At 41.2% G+C, this 21,431-nt stretch overlaps 1 protein-coding gene across 5 annotated transcripts in view; it reads right to left on the reverse strand.

Moving 5' to 3' along the window:
• diaph2 (diaphanous-related formin 2) overlaps nucleotides 1-21,431 on the reverse strand; it is a 688,393-nt gene that overhangs the window by 55,132 nt on the left and 611,830 nt on the right. For 3 of the 5 annotated variants that reach the window (XM_080415256.1, XM_080415257.1, XM_080415255.1), the window contains 2 exons: nucleotides 20,563-20,655; nucleotides 15,896-15,961 (listed from right to left, as the gene is read on the reverse strand). In XM_080415256.1, coding sequence (XP_080271382.1) covers nucleotides 15,896-15,961; nucleotides 20,563-20,655 — 159 coding nt within the window. The remainder of the gene's footprint in view (nucleotides 1-15,895; nucleotides 15,962-20,562; nucleotides 20,656-21,431) is intronic. The other 2 variants (XM_080415259.1, XM_080415258.1) reach the window with 1 other exon arrangement.

Raw genomic sequence — 21,431 nt, forward strand, 5'->3', positions numbered from 1 at the left:
TAATGCACAGCATGTTGTGTAATAATAATCTTATTAATAAGCTTGTAGATCGGCTATTTTCAAATAGCCTATACTGTAGGTGTAAAATAGCACTAAAGTGGTTAATGTATCTACAAAGTAACTAGGAACTAAAGTTTTCACATAATTGGAAATACTCCAGTAAAGTAAAAAATACCTCAAGTTCTGTACTTAAGTACAGTACTTGAGTAAATGTTTATGCTACATATCTCTTTCACTCTTCACAGACTGCACACAAAGTAGTGAAAACCAGCGGTGCACTGAATGAAAGACCACCGAGCACTTAGTTGTGCACGGGAGTCACACTGCGTGGCTCCACCCTAGTGCAACCAAGTATAACTTGAGCTTTATATGATGTCAAATGTTGCAGGAACTCAATGTGGGCTTATGTGTGTAAGGCACCTGTATGAATGAAGGCATGGAACGACTAGGGAGCGATAATAATCTATCAACAGCCTTCATCTAGAACCTTGGGTTGAACCATTACACAGAGCATGAGGTCCCCCGGCAGACCTCTGACCAAGGATACTGCCTTTGAGGGCCTAACGATCTCCAAATGATACACTCGTGGGTAATTAAGCATGGCCGTCCTCCCAGTAGCTTACAACAGCAAATATGTCATTGTGAGAATAAACAACAATTAGAGTTGCATTCATTACCCCGCTAATTGCATCATCCGACGGGCAAAGGGGGACATCTTAGTTAAAGTTGAAGCACAGAGAGGTCCCACACACTTGCGACGCGAAACAGGCAGACGGTCACGTTTCACATCCTAGCCAGCAGTGTTGATTTCGTCGACTAAAACTATGACGAAAGATGTTCGTCGACTACCTTTTTTTCACTGACGAAAATGAAATAAAAACTATATGAAAACTAGGCCATGATGACTAAAACTAAGACTAAATATATTGACAATTTCGTCAACAAATAAAAACTAGACTAAAATGCTTGGTTGCGCTTGGGTGTTGCGCTCTGAAAATAGCCGATCTACAAGCTCACAACGCGTCGCAGCGCGACGCGTTGTGAGCTTGTAGATCTGCTATTTTCAGCATGCAACCAAGTGTAAAATCAGCCATTACGACGCCATCAAGGCACCGCCCAAAAAAACATTTTAGTCGACTAAATCAACTGTAGATTTAGTCGACCATAATCTTATGATATTTAGTCGACTAAAACTAGACGAACACTAAAACATCTCAGATGACTAAAATATGACTAAAACTCAATGGAATTTGATTTAAAAAAAATTGCTGTCAAAATCAACACTACTAGCCAGTTTTGGACAGAAAACGTCAGGAGTGGCGAAGGCTGGGACATTAAACAGCACGGTGCATTTTAGAAATCCCCGTGGGAAGGCGGTGGTGACCCCGAGAACAGGAAACCTACCTTAAGTAGGTAATGTGGTGGAACACAGACCTTATACAATACGCATTTGAAGGCGGAGAAATTTTACCCGACTGAAAACCCGGTCCCCCCCACACACTAAGCAAATAAAAGTCTAAAGAAAGGTGGAAAAAATAAGAGAGAGAGGCAGAGAGAGGGTAAAATAAAAAGAAGGAAATAGAAGAGCAGCTAAACCGGTGGGATTAGCACTAAGTAACTAAATGGGCCATATCACATTTCCATTACCAGAAAGGCACGGCAATTTCAGACTTCTGGATTCCATTGGTGGGCAAAGTACTCAAGTATAAATACTCCTGGTCATCAGTGGTGGAAGAAGTACTAAAATGTTTTACTTAAGTAAAAGTAACAATACCACAATCTAGAAATACTCAGTTACTCAAGTAAAAGTCTGGCATTTAAAATGTACTTGTAAGTGTACAAAAGTATTGGCATCGAAATAAACTTAAAGTACCAAAAGTAAAAGCAGTCATTATGCAGAATGTTTCACAAGATTTAAAATCATTTGAAAATAGCAGATCTACAAGCTCATAACATGTACTGTAGATTGGCTATTTTCAAATAGCCAAAGTGTACTGTATGTAGGGCTAAAGTGGTTAATGTATGTTTTTCAATAATAATTGAATTCTACAAAGTAACTAGTAACTAACGTTTTCAAATAATTGTATTGGAGTAAAAGTATAATATTTGCCTCTGAGTAGAAGTAAAAGTATAGAAAATCGGAAATACTCCAGTAAAGTAAAAAATACCTTAAAATTGTACTTAACTCATTCACTGCCACTGACGTAAAAAACGTAATTTCTCCCGTTTACCAATCCTGCCACTGACGTAAAAAACGTATATATTGTTTTAGTTTTTTATGGTTTTTTTTGTTTGTTTTTTTTCAAATTTGACCCAAAGACCAAGGAGATATGATTGTTTAAAGATCTAGACTCCCATCCACTTCCTTGTTAACTTAAAACTTAAAAATTCTGTATCTCGGCTCCTGAGTACTTTTTTTTTTCGATGAAAAATCTCTGGCAGTGGGCAAACGCGGCCAGCAATAATTGTGGCAGTGAATGAGTTAAGTACAGTACTTGAGTACACATACTTTGTTACTTTACACCACTGCGGGTCATACATCTTAAATTTTAAGAGTTGCTCAGTCAAATTGTCCTTGAGTTAAAGTACTGGAGTACATGCTTTTTAAAACACTTGTACTTCTTCCCTTTCCTTTAAATGTAGTGGAGTCTAAAGTACAATAGATATATTTTATTCTTTTTACTTCAATTTGTGACCTCTGTACTGTCTATATTTTCATAGCTTTGCATTGAAAATCAATACCAAAAAATATTTGAAATAACAAAGAATGTGGTGAAGTGAAAGTCACAAGTATTCAAAAATACAAATACTCAGTGGCCTACAGATACTCAAATAATTACAGTGCTCAAATAAATTGTTACTCGCACAAGCACAAACACACACACACACACACACACACACACACACACACACACACACACACACTTTTGTTTCATCTGCTCGTACAGTATGAGCAAATGGGAGTTTGTTTGCCATCACATCCTTGAGGTCCCATCAATAAGTAAAAAAAAAACGCGCAAATAAAATCAGTCAGCATTAGTGATGGAGCCGTGTGTCAGGCATGCAGCCATATATCACGCTCCACTGGAGGGGGAGTGCCGGAGAGTGGAGGGAAGAGCCTCCGCGATGGCGTGGACAATTCCCCTCAGAGTAACAAAAAAAGAACAGAGAGAGAGAGAGAGAGAGAGAGAGAGAGGAGTGCCTGAGTGAGAGGAGTGTCATCGTGGGTTTCTCCTGCTCCTGCTTTGCCTTCATTTAACCACTTGTACAGTGGTGGAAAAAGTACACTCACACTTCTTACTTAAGTAAAAGTATCAATACTGCAATGTAGAAATAATACTCTGTTCCAAGTAAAAGTCCGGAATTCAAAATGTACTTGAGTAAAAGTACTGGCATCATAATGTACTTAAAAGTACCAAAAGTAAAAGTACTCATTAGGCAGAATGTCCCGTTTCAAGTTTTCAAATAGTGTAAAAAATCATTTGAAAATAGCAGATCTACAAGCTCACAATGCGTCGCGATGCGACGCATTGTGAGCTTGTAGATCTGCTATTTTCAAATGGCCGAAATGTATATAGAGCTGAAGTAGATAATGGATGTTGTGTAATAATAATCAAAATCTACAAAGTAACTAGTAACTAAAGTTTCCAAATAATTGTAGTGGAGTAAAAGTACAATATTTGCCTCTGAGATGTAGTGGAGTAGAAGCAAAAGTATTGGAAATTGGACATACTCAACTAAAGTACAAATACCTCAAACTTGTACTTGAGTACATGTGCTTAGTTACTTAACACCAATGCCACTTGAGCCCTATATCGCTGTCGTCGGGCAGAAACTACCTAACTCCATATTCTAACCGTTTGTGTTTTTTTGTAAAGTAACGCCCTATACAAGCCCCACAACGCCCCATGACGTGTCGCATCGCGGCGCGTTTGTGAGCTTGTAGATCGACTAGACGTATGTACAGTAGGTTTAAAGTGCTCATGTGGCCTATAGTCGCTTCTTTTGAGCTCGTTTTCATAGACCTGGTTGCTTATTTCTCTCACAACATCTGGCAACACTGCCTGCCTCCCGTGAGTCTGGCTTGGTCATGGAGTTCGGACCCTTTTGTGACAAGACTCCTGTTTTGCGTCAGACGACACTATAGCCTTGGCCTGTGAAAACGCATTTAAAAAATGTGCATACACGTGTTCTCACTTACATCACACGTGTTACATCACACACAAATGCACGGTATAGGCCCATATATGCTGATATAATGCCACAGTGACCTTGACCAACGTCAATGTATTATTCAAAACATTCAGTCCAGATTGTGCATATGTGCTGTATAGAGTATAGAAATATACATAATAAATGGAGTCGTGTTCAAGATGCTGGATTTGCTTTACAGTCATGAATTCATTAATTCCCAACACTCACTAGAGCAGCTATGGATCTTTGTTAATGCCGGAAGTCACATATTATTGTCTCCATCGGGTGGAAACATCCAAAACTGTTACTTTTCAGGATTTAAATAAAAAAAATAGCAAAAGCAGCAGATCTGTGTTTCGAGCTTGCAGATCTGCTACTTTTTGATGCTCCTGTGTGACACTATAGTATGATCAAGTTAGGCCTGTCCCCGACTAAGGATTTGTATAGTCGAATCTGATTGGCGACTAATTGCCAATAGTCGACTGGCAGTCGACTAAGGACACACCCCCAAAAATAAATAAATAATCAAAAGCTTTTTTTTTTTGTTGCATGATTCGACTGAGATTGGAAGTCGAATCAGTCTGACTTCCAATCTCTCAGTCAAATCATGCAAAACATTTAGAGGAACATTCCATTTGGCTGTAGGGGTGCTTAGTGTCTGATTTAACATAATACTATTGGTTTCTCCCAATAAATCATGATATATATCCTATTTTTGGCAAACTATTAGTTAATTAATATAAATTCTCTCAGTCGAATAATAAAAAAAATAAAAGAGATTGGCAGTCGACTCAGACACCCCTCGACTAATTAGTCGACTATTCGACGATTAGAGGTCAGGCCTAGATCAAGTAGGGCGTAAATGTATCAAAAAAACACAAAAAATATGAACAGCAACGACATTCTATCACACACTGATACTATATATTCCTCTGAAGCATACTGTGCACCTGACGTGGACGAGACAGTGTTCACAAATGATCTTTAGCGTTCATTTGTAATTGCTCGGCGTGCCAGATGGGTGGGGTTTGGTTTACTGCATGGACTCAGTTAGAGAGTGTCAATCTCACAGCTTATGATTCCACAGCGGCTCGTAAATATTTGATTCATATCTGTGATATAGCCGATGCTCCTAAAGTTCACTCCCTGGTATACTAGTCATGTGCAAATAATGACAAACATGACCGCGTTAGACGCACTGTAGACAACAATCAACACGCCACTCCACTACATCTCAGAGGCAAATATTGTACTTTTACTCCACTACAATTATTTTAAAACTTTAGTTACTAGTTACTTTAAAGATATAAAATATTACATTATAAAACATACATTAACCACTTTAGCCCTATTTCATACCTAGGCTATTTGAAAATAGCCGATATACAAGCTCACAACGCGTCGCGATGCGACGCGTTGTGAGCTTGTAGATCTGCTATTCTCAAACATTTTAGTACTTTTACTTTTGGTACTTTAAGTACATTTTGATACCAATACTTTTGTACTTTTACTCAAGTAAATTTTGAATTCCCGACTTTTACTTGTAACAGAGTACTTCTACATTGCAGTATTGATACGTTTACTTAAGTAAAACATGTAAGTACTTTTTCCACCACTGATATATATATATATATATATATATATATATATATATATATATATATATATATATATATATATATATATATATATATATATATATATATATATATATATATAATACAGTGCATTGCTGAGCAGACCTACAATTTAAATTACATATTATCAGTGCATGATTATTACCATGGTGATAAACATAGTGGGGTCCAAGTGCAGAGCTCCTATGGAAGATAATGCTGTAATTATGCTCAAAATACATACAGAGCGTTAAATTATATTATGGAATTACCTATTATGACGCTACTGTAGCCTATATGTTTCACACATTCTATCACACTTAAGTTCCAAACTGCAATGAATTGAAAGTATCACCTTACAGCACAGCATACCATGAACAAAAAAGGAGAAGTGAGAATTTCCTTACATTTCATATAGATTTTTTAATAGTCAATTATTTGTCCCTTTATCTCCTAATTTGGTCATTATGCCATTCAGCCATTAAAAAATTCAAAATTTACTTGAGTAAAAGTACAAAAGCATTGGCATCAAAATGTACAAAACGTTAAAGTACTCATTGTGCAGAATGTCCCATTTCACAAGTTCAATTTTATTTTTTATTTTTTTGTGTGAAAATAGACGATCTACAAGCTCACAATGTGTCAATCGTGACGCATTGTGAGCTTGTAGATATATAGGGCTGAAGTGGTTAGTGTGTTTTGTAATAATAATCACAATCTATAACTAAAGCTGTCAAATAATTATAGAGGAGTAAAAGTACAATATTTGCCTCTGAGATGTAGTGGAGTAGAAGTAAAAGTATTGGAAATTGGAAATACTCAAGTAAAGTACAAATTCCTCAAATTGTACTTAAGTACAGTACTTAAGTAAATTTACTTAGTTACTTTACACCACTGTGTGTGTGTGTGTGTGTGTGTGTGTGTGTGTGTGTGTGTGTGTGTGTGTGTGTGTGTGTGTGTGTGTGTGTGTGTGTGTGTGTGTGTAAACTCCAGTAAAGTAAAAATACCAAAAAATTGCACTTTTAGTACAGTACTTGAGTAAATGTACTTAGTTACTTTACACCACTGGTGGTCAGGTACTTTGCCACTGTTCCACCGGAGCACCAGGTAGTGAGAATTTCGTCATGGTACTTTGTCTACATTGTGGTTGGATTTGCCATGGGGGTGTTCTTGATTGGAATACTGTATCATGTAATAAAATGCTTGCGTTGACCTAGCGGGTCATCTCAAAATTAGCACACTGAAATTACTATTACTCAATGTCACCTCAGTAGTGTCACACACACACAAAATGTGGTATTTCAGTTAATTAACACTTTTCAAATTGCACTAAAATCACCTATGCTGTGACACAATTAGGTGTGAATTAAAAATCCAAGGTCTCTAAACGGCAGAGAATAACTAAAATATACATCCATTAAAGATAGAATACAGTATTAGACAGAATGTTCAACACTGTGTTCAACATGCATTTAGCCTTTAATTGAAATCCTCTACTTTGCCTTATACTCCCACGCACGCACGCACTTTACACCTGAAACTTTTCCTAAATGTAAGGCCGTACCATGTTCCCTAACTAATACATATTTCTAACCTTAAAACCCTTTTTCTTTTGAGGGCCAGGAAAATTATCCTCACATCTCACAATGTCTATTTCTCAAATTTGGGCGCTCACAAGTATAGTAATACAAGTACACGCACGCACATACAGTACATACACACACACACACTACGCACACGCACACACTCTATCTTTCTATCACTCCGGTATTAGCATTATCACTCATAGCCTGGGCCTGCCAGCCTGCCTCCACTTAGCCATACCTCCTTATTACACATATAAAGCCTGGAAAATGGGAAACTAAAATATTAATTCCACATCATTGTGTGGGTGACAGATCACACACATATCGTCTGACACTCAGCTAGCCTGGACACCTTTTTTCTTTACGGCAACAACCGGCGCATTTTCAGAAGGGATAAAAAGATATATAAAAAAACAGCAACAACAAGAGAATGATAAAGGTGACCATCATTAGACTGAGGCATTGCTTGTCAGCGCACCGAAACACATAACTACATCCTATTCCACTGAGCTTTTATTCACTCTGCCAAGCTGATCATCGCTTGGCCCCTCTGTAGGCCTAATAGGCGATAAATAAGGTTTAATTCAACCGACGCAAGTTGCGCCCATCCTTCAAAAGCCGAGCTTGATAGCCAGGGTGAGATTCCATTGGAATATTATGAGGGCAATTTCTCAGCCTTGGGGACGGTTGTTTCCACCGCCTCCCTCATATTTGGTTTTCAAAGGCATTCCTTTGGCTTTAAGCCCCGAGACTCATAGGACTATTAGGAATTCATCAAACAATGAACGATATCAGTCGTATTGTGTGAATGCGCCCAGGGTAGAAATAAGATAAAACCTTCCATTACTGGGCCTCTGAAGAATATTTGCCCAGCCAAATTGATCCAGTATTGACAATTTACACTTAGGGTGACCTTTCATAACTGCCCACCTACTTGAAAGCCAATAGCGTTTGGAAAGTGGATGAGGAGAGGAGACAAAAAAACACAAACCAAAAATAAAACAGAACCACGGACTGTAGCTGTATTATTGAAGCAGAGAAGTAGGGACTTTTTGGTTCACAATTCTTGGTTGCCGAGTCCTTTTTCACATCAATGAGGCCCTGTAACCCACGGAGATGGACAATGTTGGGCATAGAACGTCCATTACTCAGCTACTGCAGGGCATTGACTTCTGAAAAAGCAGGCAGGACTGTAGAATTCGCTCGCTGGGGGGACAGGGAGCAGAGGGGAGATATTTCGACAAGCGACACTCAGTGGTGTAAAGTAACTAAGTACATTTACTCAAGTACTGTACTTAAGTACACTTTTGTGGAATTTTTACTTTACTGGAGTGTTTCCCATTTTCAATACTTTTACTTCTACACCACTGCATCTCAGAGGCAAATATTGTACTTTTACTCCACTACAATTATTTAAAAACTTAGTTACTAGTTACTTTGCAGATTTAGATCATTATTATCAAAAAACATACATTAACCACTTCAGCCCTATATACATTTCGGCCATTTAAAAATAGCCGATCTACAAGCTCAAAATGCGTCGCGATGCGACGCATTTTGAGCTTGTAGATCTGCTATTTTCAAAAGACATCGGTACTTTTACTTTTGGTACTTTAAGTACATTTTGATGCCAATACTTTTGTACTTTTACTCAAGTAAATTTTGATTACCGGACTTTTACTTGTAACAGAGTATGTCTACACTGTAGTATTGATACTTTTACTTAAGTCATTTTTTTTTTTACTTTTTCCACCACTGGCGACACGGTCATGTGACAAGGTACAGATGAGGCTTTATACACCATGTGGGAAAACGCCACTGTTGCTAGGCAAAGAAAGGTCCAGCGCGCTTCAGCCAGCAGAAGGTAGAAGGACTTGTCTGTGCTCAACAGGGACAACTTGCATCAGAGAAAATAATAACTTTCGTTTTTCCTCAGTCAAACAGAGACTGAGCCACTGCTGCTATCCTTTGACCTACAGTGATATTTCAGCTTGCAGACATTTATTTACACGTGATTCTCTTCCCTATGGAAACAGACACGTTTGAGCTGTTTGAGCTAGTAGAGGGTCAACTGAAACTCTTTGACCTCTTCACTAGTGGACTGCCACTAGCTTCACACCACATCTTATGCACGTTGGGCGGCAACACGTTGTGAGCTAGTAAATCGTCCATTTTCGAGCGCGCAACACTGGCACACAACTAAGTATAAACCACCCTTCAATTCTCATACACACGGCTCCAAAGCAAGCAGCCTCTTGCTAAACTAAACAGCCAGGGTGGGGAATTCTGCACTGGGCATACAGGCGGGAAAAAAACCCTCTGTTGTCCACTCTCTCTCAGACACAGACGGCCGTTTATCGGGATTGTGATTTATCCCCTAAAAATGATCTGTGTCACACTCGGCTTATTTTACTGTCCTCTCCTGTTGGAGGCAAACGACAGATCAGTTATGCGCTAAGGGTGCTCAAACGGTACATAAAACCCTCATCCACTTTTTTTTTTGCTGGGATGAAAAATGACCGGGCAGGCATGAGGTGCTCGGGAGGGGGGGTCCACGGGAGGGACACTGGCGTCGAGTACGCCCTTGGACATTAACCCATTAAGACCTGGAACGCATCTGTGTCACTTTAGATTTCTCTGGCTATTCAAAAATAGCAGATCTACAAGCTCATAGCGCGGCACCGAGTGCCGCGCTACGAGCTTGCAGATCTGCTATTTTTGAAAAATCGTGAAAAATATTTTTTTATATTTTTTTCCCAAAAAAATTTAGGATTTTGAATTTTTTAGACGCGGCCTCAGGTCTTAATGGGTTAAAAAAAAAACTCCCTAAACCCATAGCTGCCCCCCCCCCCCCCACACGACCTGCCTTTTTTTTCCCCTTTTTGGCTGTTGATAAATATTCTTATCTACGTGGAAACAGGTGATAGGTTTCAGGCGGCACATCTCGGCAGTGCACAGTGTCCCGTCCCCCGTCCCCTCTATTGATATCTCACATCTACGGAGCCAAGCCGAGCCGCCCGTAAAGCTAGAAGCAGCAACTTCCCTCTGGGTCCCCTCGCCCCCAAATCACGTTAGCTCCACTTCCTTCAGGAGCCGCCCCTGGGGGCCCGGTGCGATGAATAACATCTATCAACACCCTGAAGTGGTGGCCCCTGAGCTTCTGGTGGCAAAAGGGCTTCAACCATTAACTTGAAGAACACACTATAGAGACACGCGACCGACACACACACACACACACACACACACACACACACACACACACACACACACACACACACACACACACACACACACACACACACACACACACACACACACACACACACACACACACGAGCAGAATGATGAGAGCCAGACAGACAACAACAAGAGGGAAAGATAAAAAGCGCCGGGGTATAATACGTGGGAACACACGTGTGAGCAAATTAATTGCTGAGGGATTTACGATCACTATCGCATCCTGTGATATAATTTGAAACAAACGTGTGAATTATATTTTTTTCTCCCTCTTCCCCCCCCCCCAGATCAGACGCAGGATAAGGGAGCAGCAGCTCTCCCAGACTGAGCGTAGCGGCGCGGCGTGGCACTGTCGTAGTTCAGGGTCACATCACGGATAACAAACACAAGAGGTAATACGTAAAAGGTATTAGAGGATCATTTATTATGGGATTGGCTGTGCATGGAGATAATAAAAGAATAAGGGGAGGGAAAACCCTTCGTCTTTGTCTCTCTCTCTCTCTCCTCTACGTGTCACTTCACTCTCTGGTCCTTTCATTTTTGCCTCTTCCTACATTCATCCTCCTCTCTCTCTCTCTCTCTCTGCCATTAAACTTTCATGAGAGAAAATAGGTAATTTAATCTTCATTAAACATACAGGGGGCCCCACTCTCTGGCCTGACCGGCTGGATTAACCGCTCGGTTTGGGGGGGGGGGGGGGGGGATTAGACAGTTGGGCTCAAATCCCGTAACCCTGACATGCATTATATCACAGCATCTCCTTTTCCTTCTTTTTTTTTGTCTTTTTAACAGGGGGCAAGATGATCCCTCGCTGGCCAATTACAGAGAGGGTCCTTATGAGACGAAGTGCAGGTGTGAGGTCGGCACGCTGTACTTTTTGATGGACAGACCTGCGCGGCTGAAACGGGAGAGAGAGAGAGAGAGAGAGAGAGAGAGAGAGAGAGAGAGAAGAGGCAGATGGCCAAACTGTGCGCGGAGGAGGCCTGGTTTGGGATCTTAATGACTTTGAAAGGGGCTGTAAATAAATAAGATTGGCCCGGATCCCTTTTTGAAATGTGATTGATGTGTCTTTTGGGATGCCCCCCAGTATGAAAGGCCCACTGATTCTGTGGCTTTCATCGTTGACCGAAAATCGATGCGCCAGGATGTACGAGAGAGAGCTGCTGCTTGCTCTCGTACCCAGCAATCCTCCCTGCCAGATACCCAAGGTACTACAGTAGCTCAGAATGGGAAGAGGGGATGGGGGGCTCGGGGGGGGGGGGATAGACGAGCCCGCATGCTGTTTTTGGACCTTATTCGAACCAAAAGCTTAACCCATTAAGACCGGGAACGCATCTGTGTTTTTTGATTTCTCTGGCTATGCAAAAATAGCAGATCTACAAGCTCATAGAGTGCCGCGCTATGAGCAATTTTAGAAAAATCGTTGTGCAAATCTTTAAATATATATGTTTTTTTTTAAGTTAACATTTGTAACTCAAATCTTGGCTTCTGGGGGGATCATACAAATGTCTTCTAAATCCTAGCAGTTTTCTGAAAAAACTTATGTTGCTACACAGCATATCAGTGGCACTTAAAACCTATTTCATGTCAAGGACCCCCAAAATTTGATGTATTTGGCCACGGACCCCCCAACTCAAAATATTTTGTTCCAGGGACCGCCCAGAAGCAAAAATGTCCCTTTGAAAGATATATATATATTCAAATATTTGCACAAAATGTTCAAGATTTTTTTTAAATAGCAGATCTACAAGCTCATAGCGCGGCACTCGGTGCCGCGCTATGAGCTTGTAGATCTGCTATTTTTGAATAGCCCAAAGTAATACAAAATGGATAAAGTGGTTACACGGATGGATGCGTTCCCGGTTTAAATGGGTTAATTTTGAAAAACACGCTGCCTCTGTAAAACCCCGGCTTCTGTAATGTATACCATCAAACCAATTTGATTCCCAACGTACAAAAACACATCGTCTGTCTACGATGCAATGAGAGTGAACCCACGGCAGAACGCTGGCTCCACTCATCCACTATCAATCCATCCACTTTCCGTCTGTAGAATTAGGACTGGCTGGCGTAATTGCATAACGCACGGCTGTGGGCCCTCCTGGGTTAGGTTTCAATTTGATACAAAATGGAGACAAGGAAATAGGAAATGCTTCTGGAATTGGGGGTGTAATCGTGATTGGCAGTGCCCAGAATTGTACTAAGCCTAGAGAGAAGACTGTTGAGGGAAGTACACTGGAGTACAGTTTAACCTAAAGGGGCCACAAAGAACGCCACTCTGGGGGTTTTAAATGAACTCCTCCGACGTGAAGCCGAGGCTCTTGTGTGACTCGGAGAGAGTCTCTCTAGTGGCGTGCGGCGCGTTTGAGGATGACAGGAGGTTAATCAAGCTTTAAAGCGTGAGATTACAACAGACATGACAAGCAGGCACGAGCAGATTCTGTGCACTGGGTGAAATAGTGCTGCTTAGAGAGCCTTCTCTAGGCATGGGGATTTCAAGGGCTGACATTTTTTTCTCAGGCCCCGCATCAAAACACCATTCACTATAAAACAAAAGAATATGAAAGATTGTGCGGAACAGAAAACACGATAAATATTAGAACCATCATACTGACCTAGAGAATACAATATCTGACAGTTATGCTGCCACTCAAAAAGTTGACCATATCGCCGCCAACAGCAAACTAATAACCCAGAGATTGATTTTGGTGATTCCGCGACATCCTTTTTTCGTTAATGACCAAATCTTCCCTCGTTTTTGGGCAAATTCAGGATTTCTTTAATTCTCGGTCCACCCACAAGATGAGACTAATATCTCCAACACTGAATATTATGCACTAAACTCGTTTACAGATTCCATTTAGACGTCAAGAGCATCCTCCCCTCTCATCACCCCACAGAAGAGCCGCGGCGTGCAGCTGTTTATCGTATATAGGGTTCCGTTATCAAACAAACTGACAACGTTCACAATGTAATGCATTCTTTACTGGCATAATAATAATGTGCTCTTGCTGCGGCTGCAGTACTTTGGAAAGAAATGTGCGCTTTGTGGGAGGCCACTTATAAAGACATTCCGTCTAGCTGTTGAGGTGTCATCATCAGCAAACCCACAGGAATCTCGCATGTCCAAACTTATCACACAACACAGTCACATATGTGCGTGCGTTCAGAACAAAGCAGCAGTTAAGCAACGATACATTCAGGAAAACAAAACAATGAAGGCATACAACACAACACAATGCAATGCAATTACAGTCCCACGACAATTCACGTCCACGTTTTTGCCGCACCATATGAATGTACTTGTACATACAGCGGCTGTCAAAACAGATGGCATATATCTTTAAAAGAGATGTCTGCAAACAGCTAACACGTTCTCCAAACGCCAAGTGTGATTAAGATTTGAAGCTGTCTTTTGTACTTACTGTACGCATTTTTACGGAATGAAACAAACAAACAAATGAAAAAAACACCAGTTATCTTGCAGAATGAATAATTAGAGTAACTAGTCCATACCCGTGGGGGGGATATGCGCACATGATCTGGCAACCCGGGGAGCCAGCGAACACAAAAACGCTAATAAACAGCGGACGGTTGGGGAAAGCGAAAAGCGGGTTTCGCTGTTCCATGCACATGGTAATGGTCAATGGCTGTGTGCAAATGCAGATCAATTGCTCCAGCCACTGAGGAGAACCGGGCAGAAGAGTTTTGGGCCACACCACCCTCACAGAACTTTGTAGAATTATAGTAGGATACAAACCATTGTTCATTGTTTTGCTTGTTTGATGATCACATATTATCAACAGTGCTCACACACACTCACCCAAAAATCACACATATTTCACAAACATGCAGACATTCTACATACACAAACACGGGGGAAGCAAAAACAAGGGCAACAGACAACTGGTTGCAACACATACTCCACGCGGAGATGCAATCTGTTGAAGCGAACACATAAATCAATTTCAGCCACAGTTGTTTCAAAGTAGGCCAGGGCACAGAAAGGCAAGAATCCATTAGAAGGGAGTATTTCTGGGGTGCTGTTGCACAACGCTTTGACATTTACCAGACGAATACCAGAGGCCGGAGAGAAGAGTGAGGAGGGGAGTCTCACAGAAACACTGTGTGTGTGTGCAACAGGGAGGGGGGGGGGGGGGGGGGGAGTGGAGGCCTACAGACCTTAACACAGCGCTTCCTACACACACACACACACACACACACACACAGCCACAGGACCGGGATGACAAGTCACATCATGCTCTATCAGCGCCAATCTCCAGCAACAGAAGGACGTTAGAGGCTAGTTAGACGTGCACTGTGGAAGTTGCTCTACGGAGATAACGCACGCCCCCGAATCATAGAGAAAAGTACATTATATGTGCAGCTCCGCTGTGAGATTAACCCTTTAAGACCGGGAACGCATCTGTGTCATTTTAAGATTTCTTTGGGCCATTCAAAAATAGCAATCTACAAGCTCATAGCGCGGCACCGAGTGCCGCGCTATGAGCTTTGTAGATCTGCTATTTTTGAAAAATCGTGAAAATGTGTGCAAATCTTTGAATATATATTCTTTTAAAGCGATTTTTTTTAACTCAAATCTTTGCTTCTGGGGGATTCTACAAATGTCTTCTAAATCCTGTTTAATTTTTTTTTTAATAATGTTGGTGTAATCAGTCGTTCTCAAACTTTTTCATGTCAAGGACCCCCAAAATTATATGAATTTTGGCCACGGACCCCCATCTCAAAATATTTTGTTCCAGGGACCCCCCAGAAGTTGTAACAGAGTTAAAAATGTGCGCTACAGAAAAAAGGATTTGCACAGATTTTCATGATTTTTAAAAAAGATAGCAGAGATCTGCTATTTTTGAATAGCCCAAAGATATCTAAAAATGACACAGATGCGTTCTCGGTCTGAAAGGGTTAAATGCCTCGGATCAAAAGTATAGCAAAAACTAAAGGCCAATTTCATCATCAGGCGGCAGACGGAGGTCTCCGACGCTTGAGCGTTCGTATGTTGTTGTTTGTTCCTCGCTAAAAAAAAGCGGGGAGCGGCAGTAACTCGGCGGCAGCGTTGCGGACTCAGTAGAGCAGCTCAGCTTGAGTTGTGTTTTCGGAGTGGAAGGAAGCATGAGTCATGACAGCAGAGAGAAGGAGAGCAAATGGGGGAGAGGGGAGGCGGGGAGGCGGGCAGGCAGGCAGGTCCATGCCGGGGTTAGGAGGAGACAGGAGATATAGAGGAGAAGAGTTGAATGCACACACCTAGAGTCCTGTTACCATAGTTAGCACCCGGCCACCGAGAGGACGGACTGGAGGGGCTTTGATCACCTGCAAGAGGGGATTGGGGGGGGTGGTGGGGGGGATAATAATAAAATAAATAAACAAAGAAAAAGAAGTGGGAGGGAGGTTGGAAAAGGGAAAAAAAAGGAAGAAAATAAAACATGGAAAGAAAGAGAGAGACATCAGAAATGAGTCGTTTTCAGATGTTTGGCACCAATTATCCACTCCCAAAGTGTTGCCAGATAACAAGCACAGTCTGAGCACATATACACACACACAGGCCCACGAGCACGCACGCACATGAGCACCACGCACATGAGCACGCACGCACATACACGCACGCACATACACACACACCCGCACACACAAGCTTGTGCTCTATCATTGTAAAAGAACCAAGTCAGAGGTATAGGCAGGGGACTGAATCAAATGTGTTTTTGGTGTCATTTTGTTAGTGACACTGTTGATGAACAAAAGATTGTGACTGTGTTGTGTGTGGATGTTTTTTATGACAGATTTTAAGTCAGATTGTTACACTGTCCAATACTGACGGTATACGGTAGAAGGTTTTATTGACCTGAATAATAAAGCGGGAACAATCAAGACCTCAAAATGTTGCTGAAAGCGTTTTGTGTCTGAAAGGCCTTTGGGAAAGCTAATAACAGTCATAACAGTAATGCTGCTAATAACAGTCATTATTTTATAATCACTAACGTCCTGTGGAACTGTGTGTTTCTTTCAGATGAGTCATTTTGTAAATGAACAAAATGATTGTTCATCAGCAGAGCAGAGTCCTGAGTGTTAATTCACCTCTGAAAGAGATAGATTTCGACATTCATGTCTGACCCCGGCATACATTGAAAATAGGCCGATCTACGAGCTCATAGCGCTTTGCATCGAAACGCGTTGTGAGCTTGTAGATCGGCTATTTTCACCGGCGTGCAACACTGGCATACGCCAATTATAAATAACATAGGCCAAGGCTATTTGTCGAATAATGACATGGCCAAAATAGGGACGCCAGGGGTTAATTAAATAATTATTAGCATTTCCAAGGACTATTCTTATTTTTCTCGGCCTGTTCGTTCATATATGCTTGATTTTCCGGGAGACAAAGCTATTTACAGTAGTAATCTACTGCCAGTGTCTCTGAGGCTACAGCATAGCATCCGAAACAATCCGTGGCGTGGTTGGGCTGGATATAATCTTTGATAAGCCAGCGAGTTTTGCTGACACGATGTCCGTCGTTAATGTTGTGTATAGCGATTTAGTTGTGTGTCAGCAAGGATATGTATCGTCGCTGTTGGGCAGGAACCTTGTATCTCCAAAATCCAGGGGGATTTTTTATTTAACCCATTAAGACCCTGGAACGCATCTGTGTCACTTTTTGATTTGAGCTAAAAAGCATTATTTTACACTTTGGCTATTAAAAAATAGCAGATATACAAGCGCACCGCGCTACGAGCTTGTATATCTGCTATTTATTTTTAATCGTGAAAATGTGTGCAAATCTATATAATCTTTTAATGCAAACATTTTTAACTGAAATCTTTGCTTCTAGGACCCCCTGGAACAAAATATTTTGAGATGGGGGTCCGCGGCTAAATACATATCATTTCGGGGGTCCTTGACATGAAAAGGTTTGAGCACCACTGATATAGAAACATTTGTAGAATCGGCTTCAGGTCTTAACGGGTTAAGACCCTACTTTGTCAACACAAAAGTAGCAGTAGAGTTTGTATATCGGCTATTTTTGCCACTTTCACATTTGTTGTGATTAAGTCTGGAAAGAGGTTAAGTCTGTGGGTTTTATACATGTTGAACCAATGAAAAGTACTAACAAGAGCATTGGAACACAGGTTGTTTTTTTTTCGAACCGTTAACAGTTTAGGACATACACGGTTTCCACCCGACGACAGCGAGGATATGTTCTCTATGGTTAGCCAGAGAACTGTCGGGAGAAGTGGATCCACCACACACCAGCATCACTGGGCAGGACTGCATGTTTGTGTTTGACACAAACATGAAGTAACTGTTTCATTAGGCCTGCCTTATTCACTCACTCACACTCTCATTCTCTCTTATTCTCTCTCTCGCACACGCACACACACACACACGCACGCACACGCACACGCACACACACACACACACACACACACACACACACACACACACACACACACACACACACACACGAAGAGGGAGACTGGTGGTAGACCCAAGATGAGAGATCGGAGAGACACGGTGTCACAAATACTCTGTCCTAGCAGATGCTAGCATATAAAGGTAGAGGGACTTGCACTTGTGTGTGACAGTAGCTGCTTGCTAGGCTCGCTGGTTATGAGTCTTCCCACTGTCACAGTAGCGAGCAGCAACCAATGTTATTATATGAGTGGCTGTACTGTAAAACAACAAAATGTCTACATGTGTCATTTTCGATTCCTCTACAGCTTCTTGGATTCCTGCCACAGCCTAACGGCGCCTGAGAAACGGGCGAGCATATATCTCGGCGGTGTGCGGTGGCTAAGTCAACAGCGGAGAGCCTTCCCGAGGAGGAGGAGGAGGAATACCGGATATATGCTTAGAATTTATAGACAATGTACACTATTCGCCTGGCGAGCTTGCGAGACTCGCTGGCAATGCAAACTCTCTGTCTTTATTGCGGGAAGAATGGCACAGTTGTTAATTGTGATGAATGCACTGCATGTGAAATCCTGAGTTTAAATTTAACTCTTGGTAAGTGGTTTATATTAAGGTTGTGTCCATAATACGTTATAACCACACTTACAAGGCATTATAAAACTAGTTACAAATATTTATAATTACGCATCACAACTTATAACAAGGTTGATGAAGTTATGATTATAACTTAATCATATATAATAATACAATTTATAAGTGCTGGTCATAATGCATTATAAACTTAGTGGAACAGCACATTATAACAACCAGGTAACACTTTACTTAAAGGTCGGGTCTATAATGCATTATAATCACATTTACAATGCATTATAATGCACTATGCTTCATAACACGTGTTATAGATGTTTATAATTATCCATAACTTATAACACAGACACTTTAGTAGTTATAACAGTAGTAGTTATAATGTGCTGTTCCACTGAGCTTATAATACATTATGACCAGCACAAAATTATATTATTATAAGTTATAATACTTCACAAACCTTGTTACAAGCTCTGATGCACGATTATAAACATTTATAACAGTGTTATAATGTATTATAAATGTGATTATAATGCATTATAGACCCAACCTTTAAGTAAAGTGTTACCGAACCGTTTTATACGCTCTCTGTGATGTTGCAGTGTGTAGAGTAGAGTCTGCCAAATCCGAGAGAGACGCACATGCAGAAGTCAGAACAGCATGAGACGAGACTAAAAACAATGCTTGAACACATTCGGTTGAGACAACCTCAGATGATCAGCAAATGGGGGAGGATAGAGCTGCATAACTTAATGTAAAAATATTTTTGCTGTTTTGCTTCAGGTAGCACCTGTTCTTACAAATAACACCACTCTCTCGTTTCACACACAGCAGTATAGACAAGAACTGCTTTGCTTTGAGTCTTCTCCTCTCGCTGTGGTCTACCACCGTCACCGATAGGGCCCATGGTGGCCCCCGGACGCTGGCCCGTCTCCAGGACACCGCTGATGACGAGGTGACCCCGTCGTCACTTCTGCCAGGTGACTTTCCAAGTGCATTCATGGCTGAATATTAACCACATTTAACCCCCCGGCATCCCTATGATGATGGGCATGTCATTGTAGGGGGAAGATTTTTCCAAAATTGTGATAAAAAAATGTTCCTTGATAAAAAAAATAAGGCTAAAGAGGTTAGTATGACCTTAAAGATGACACTCCACTGTATCTGCCATGGGCAGTGAGGCCGTATTGTAATGAGAACTGTATGAATGGCAAAGGGACACAATGGCTCGCTAATGAAAGGCACAGGGTGTTTCATGTGCTCATGTCCCACTCGTGTGTGTGTGTGTGTGTGTGTGTGTGTGCGTGTGTGTGTGAGAGAAAGAGAGAGAGATAGATATGGTGTATGAATCATCAAAGCTCGCTATAGACATACTGAGTGACACACACACACTCAGACACGTGACGTGACTCAATGTAAATATGAAACATATCCATCAAGACACGTGGGTACAATATGTATGATTTAGACTGGAGAAGAAGGCTCATATTGCTGTAAATCATGTCAGTTGATCGAGAATTAATATTAATTCAACTCAGAGTGTACAAATATTGTAATATTGTCCGTGTAAAGTGATGATTGTAGTATGATGCTGCCATCAGTAGTTTGTTCTTGTCTATCGTTTGGTTTCGTTATGTTTTATGTCTCATTTTGGTTTGTTTTGTCTATTTTTCTTTCATTTAGTCTTGTGGTATATTTTGTAAAAAAAAGAGTGTAGCCTACAAATATAACCAAATGGGTCCATTTGGTTATATTTCTCTCCATTTGTTAACAAATGGATAAATGAACACTAAGGAGGATTTTACTGTGCATTCCGTCAGGCAGATAGGAGTATAGATACCATCTCCATGGGGGGGGTGGTGGTGTTGGTAGCCAGGTGAGGGAGACAGAAGGTGTGGGACAGGGTGTTCTGGCTGTCTTACCGTTGCGTGGGGTCCGTTTTCGCCGATCGCGGAAGGCGGCGCCAGTCTGTAGGGCTTCCATCAAGCTGTCCATCACGCCGGTTTCATCACCGTCTGCAAGGAGGAGCACAGAGGAGAGAAGAGAGTTAAAAATAACACTCTATATACCAGTGCTTCTCAAAACTAGTTCATGTCAAGGACCCCCGAATTGATATGTATGTGGCCGTGGACCCCCCACATCTGAAAATGCTTTGTGTCAGGGACCACAGAAGAGAATATTTGTGTTAAAGAAAATACAAAATAAAAAAAAAATGTTCCAAACATTTTCGACATTGAATGTTTGAAAAATATCGAAAATGTTTGGATTTTTTTTTTAAATAGCAGATATACAAGCTCGCAGCATGGCACGAAGTGACGCGCTGTGAGCTTGTAGATCTGCTATTTTTGAATAGCCAACATATAAAGGGACAAAGTGGTTAAAATGGTTGTGACGCTATATTTAGAACCAATTCTCTATAATGTACGGTACATCAAGTATGACATGCAAAAACATCAGATATTATGCTACATAAAATAATACTGGTTGACAAGTGGTATTGCATGAAGCTCAAAACGCAATATATTATCCACCGCCATGCAAAAGAGATTGATGTATTGAATTCGCTTACTAGTAGAACATGTGGCGCTCACACACATAATGGGGCCGAGGTTCGAATCCCGGCTAGGACACGAAATGTACGGATTGCATCTTAACCCATCACTTAACAGCACACAGAGCGAGGCTCGAGAGACTCGCACTATACAGACAAGTCTATTATTAACCACTTAAACCTATATAAACCCCAGTTGACGGGAGTCCCTCAGGGCTCTATAATTGGCCCGCTCGTTTT

Source organism: Gymnoscopelus braueri (genome assembly GCF_963280865.1).
Source record: "Gymnoscopelus braueri genome assembly, chromosome: 20".
NCBI lineage: Eukaryota > Metazoa > Chordata > Actinopteri > Myctophiformes > Myctophidae > Gymnoscopelus > Gymnoscopelus braueri.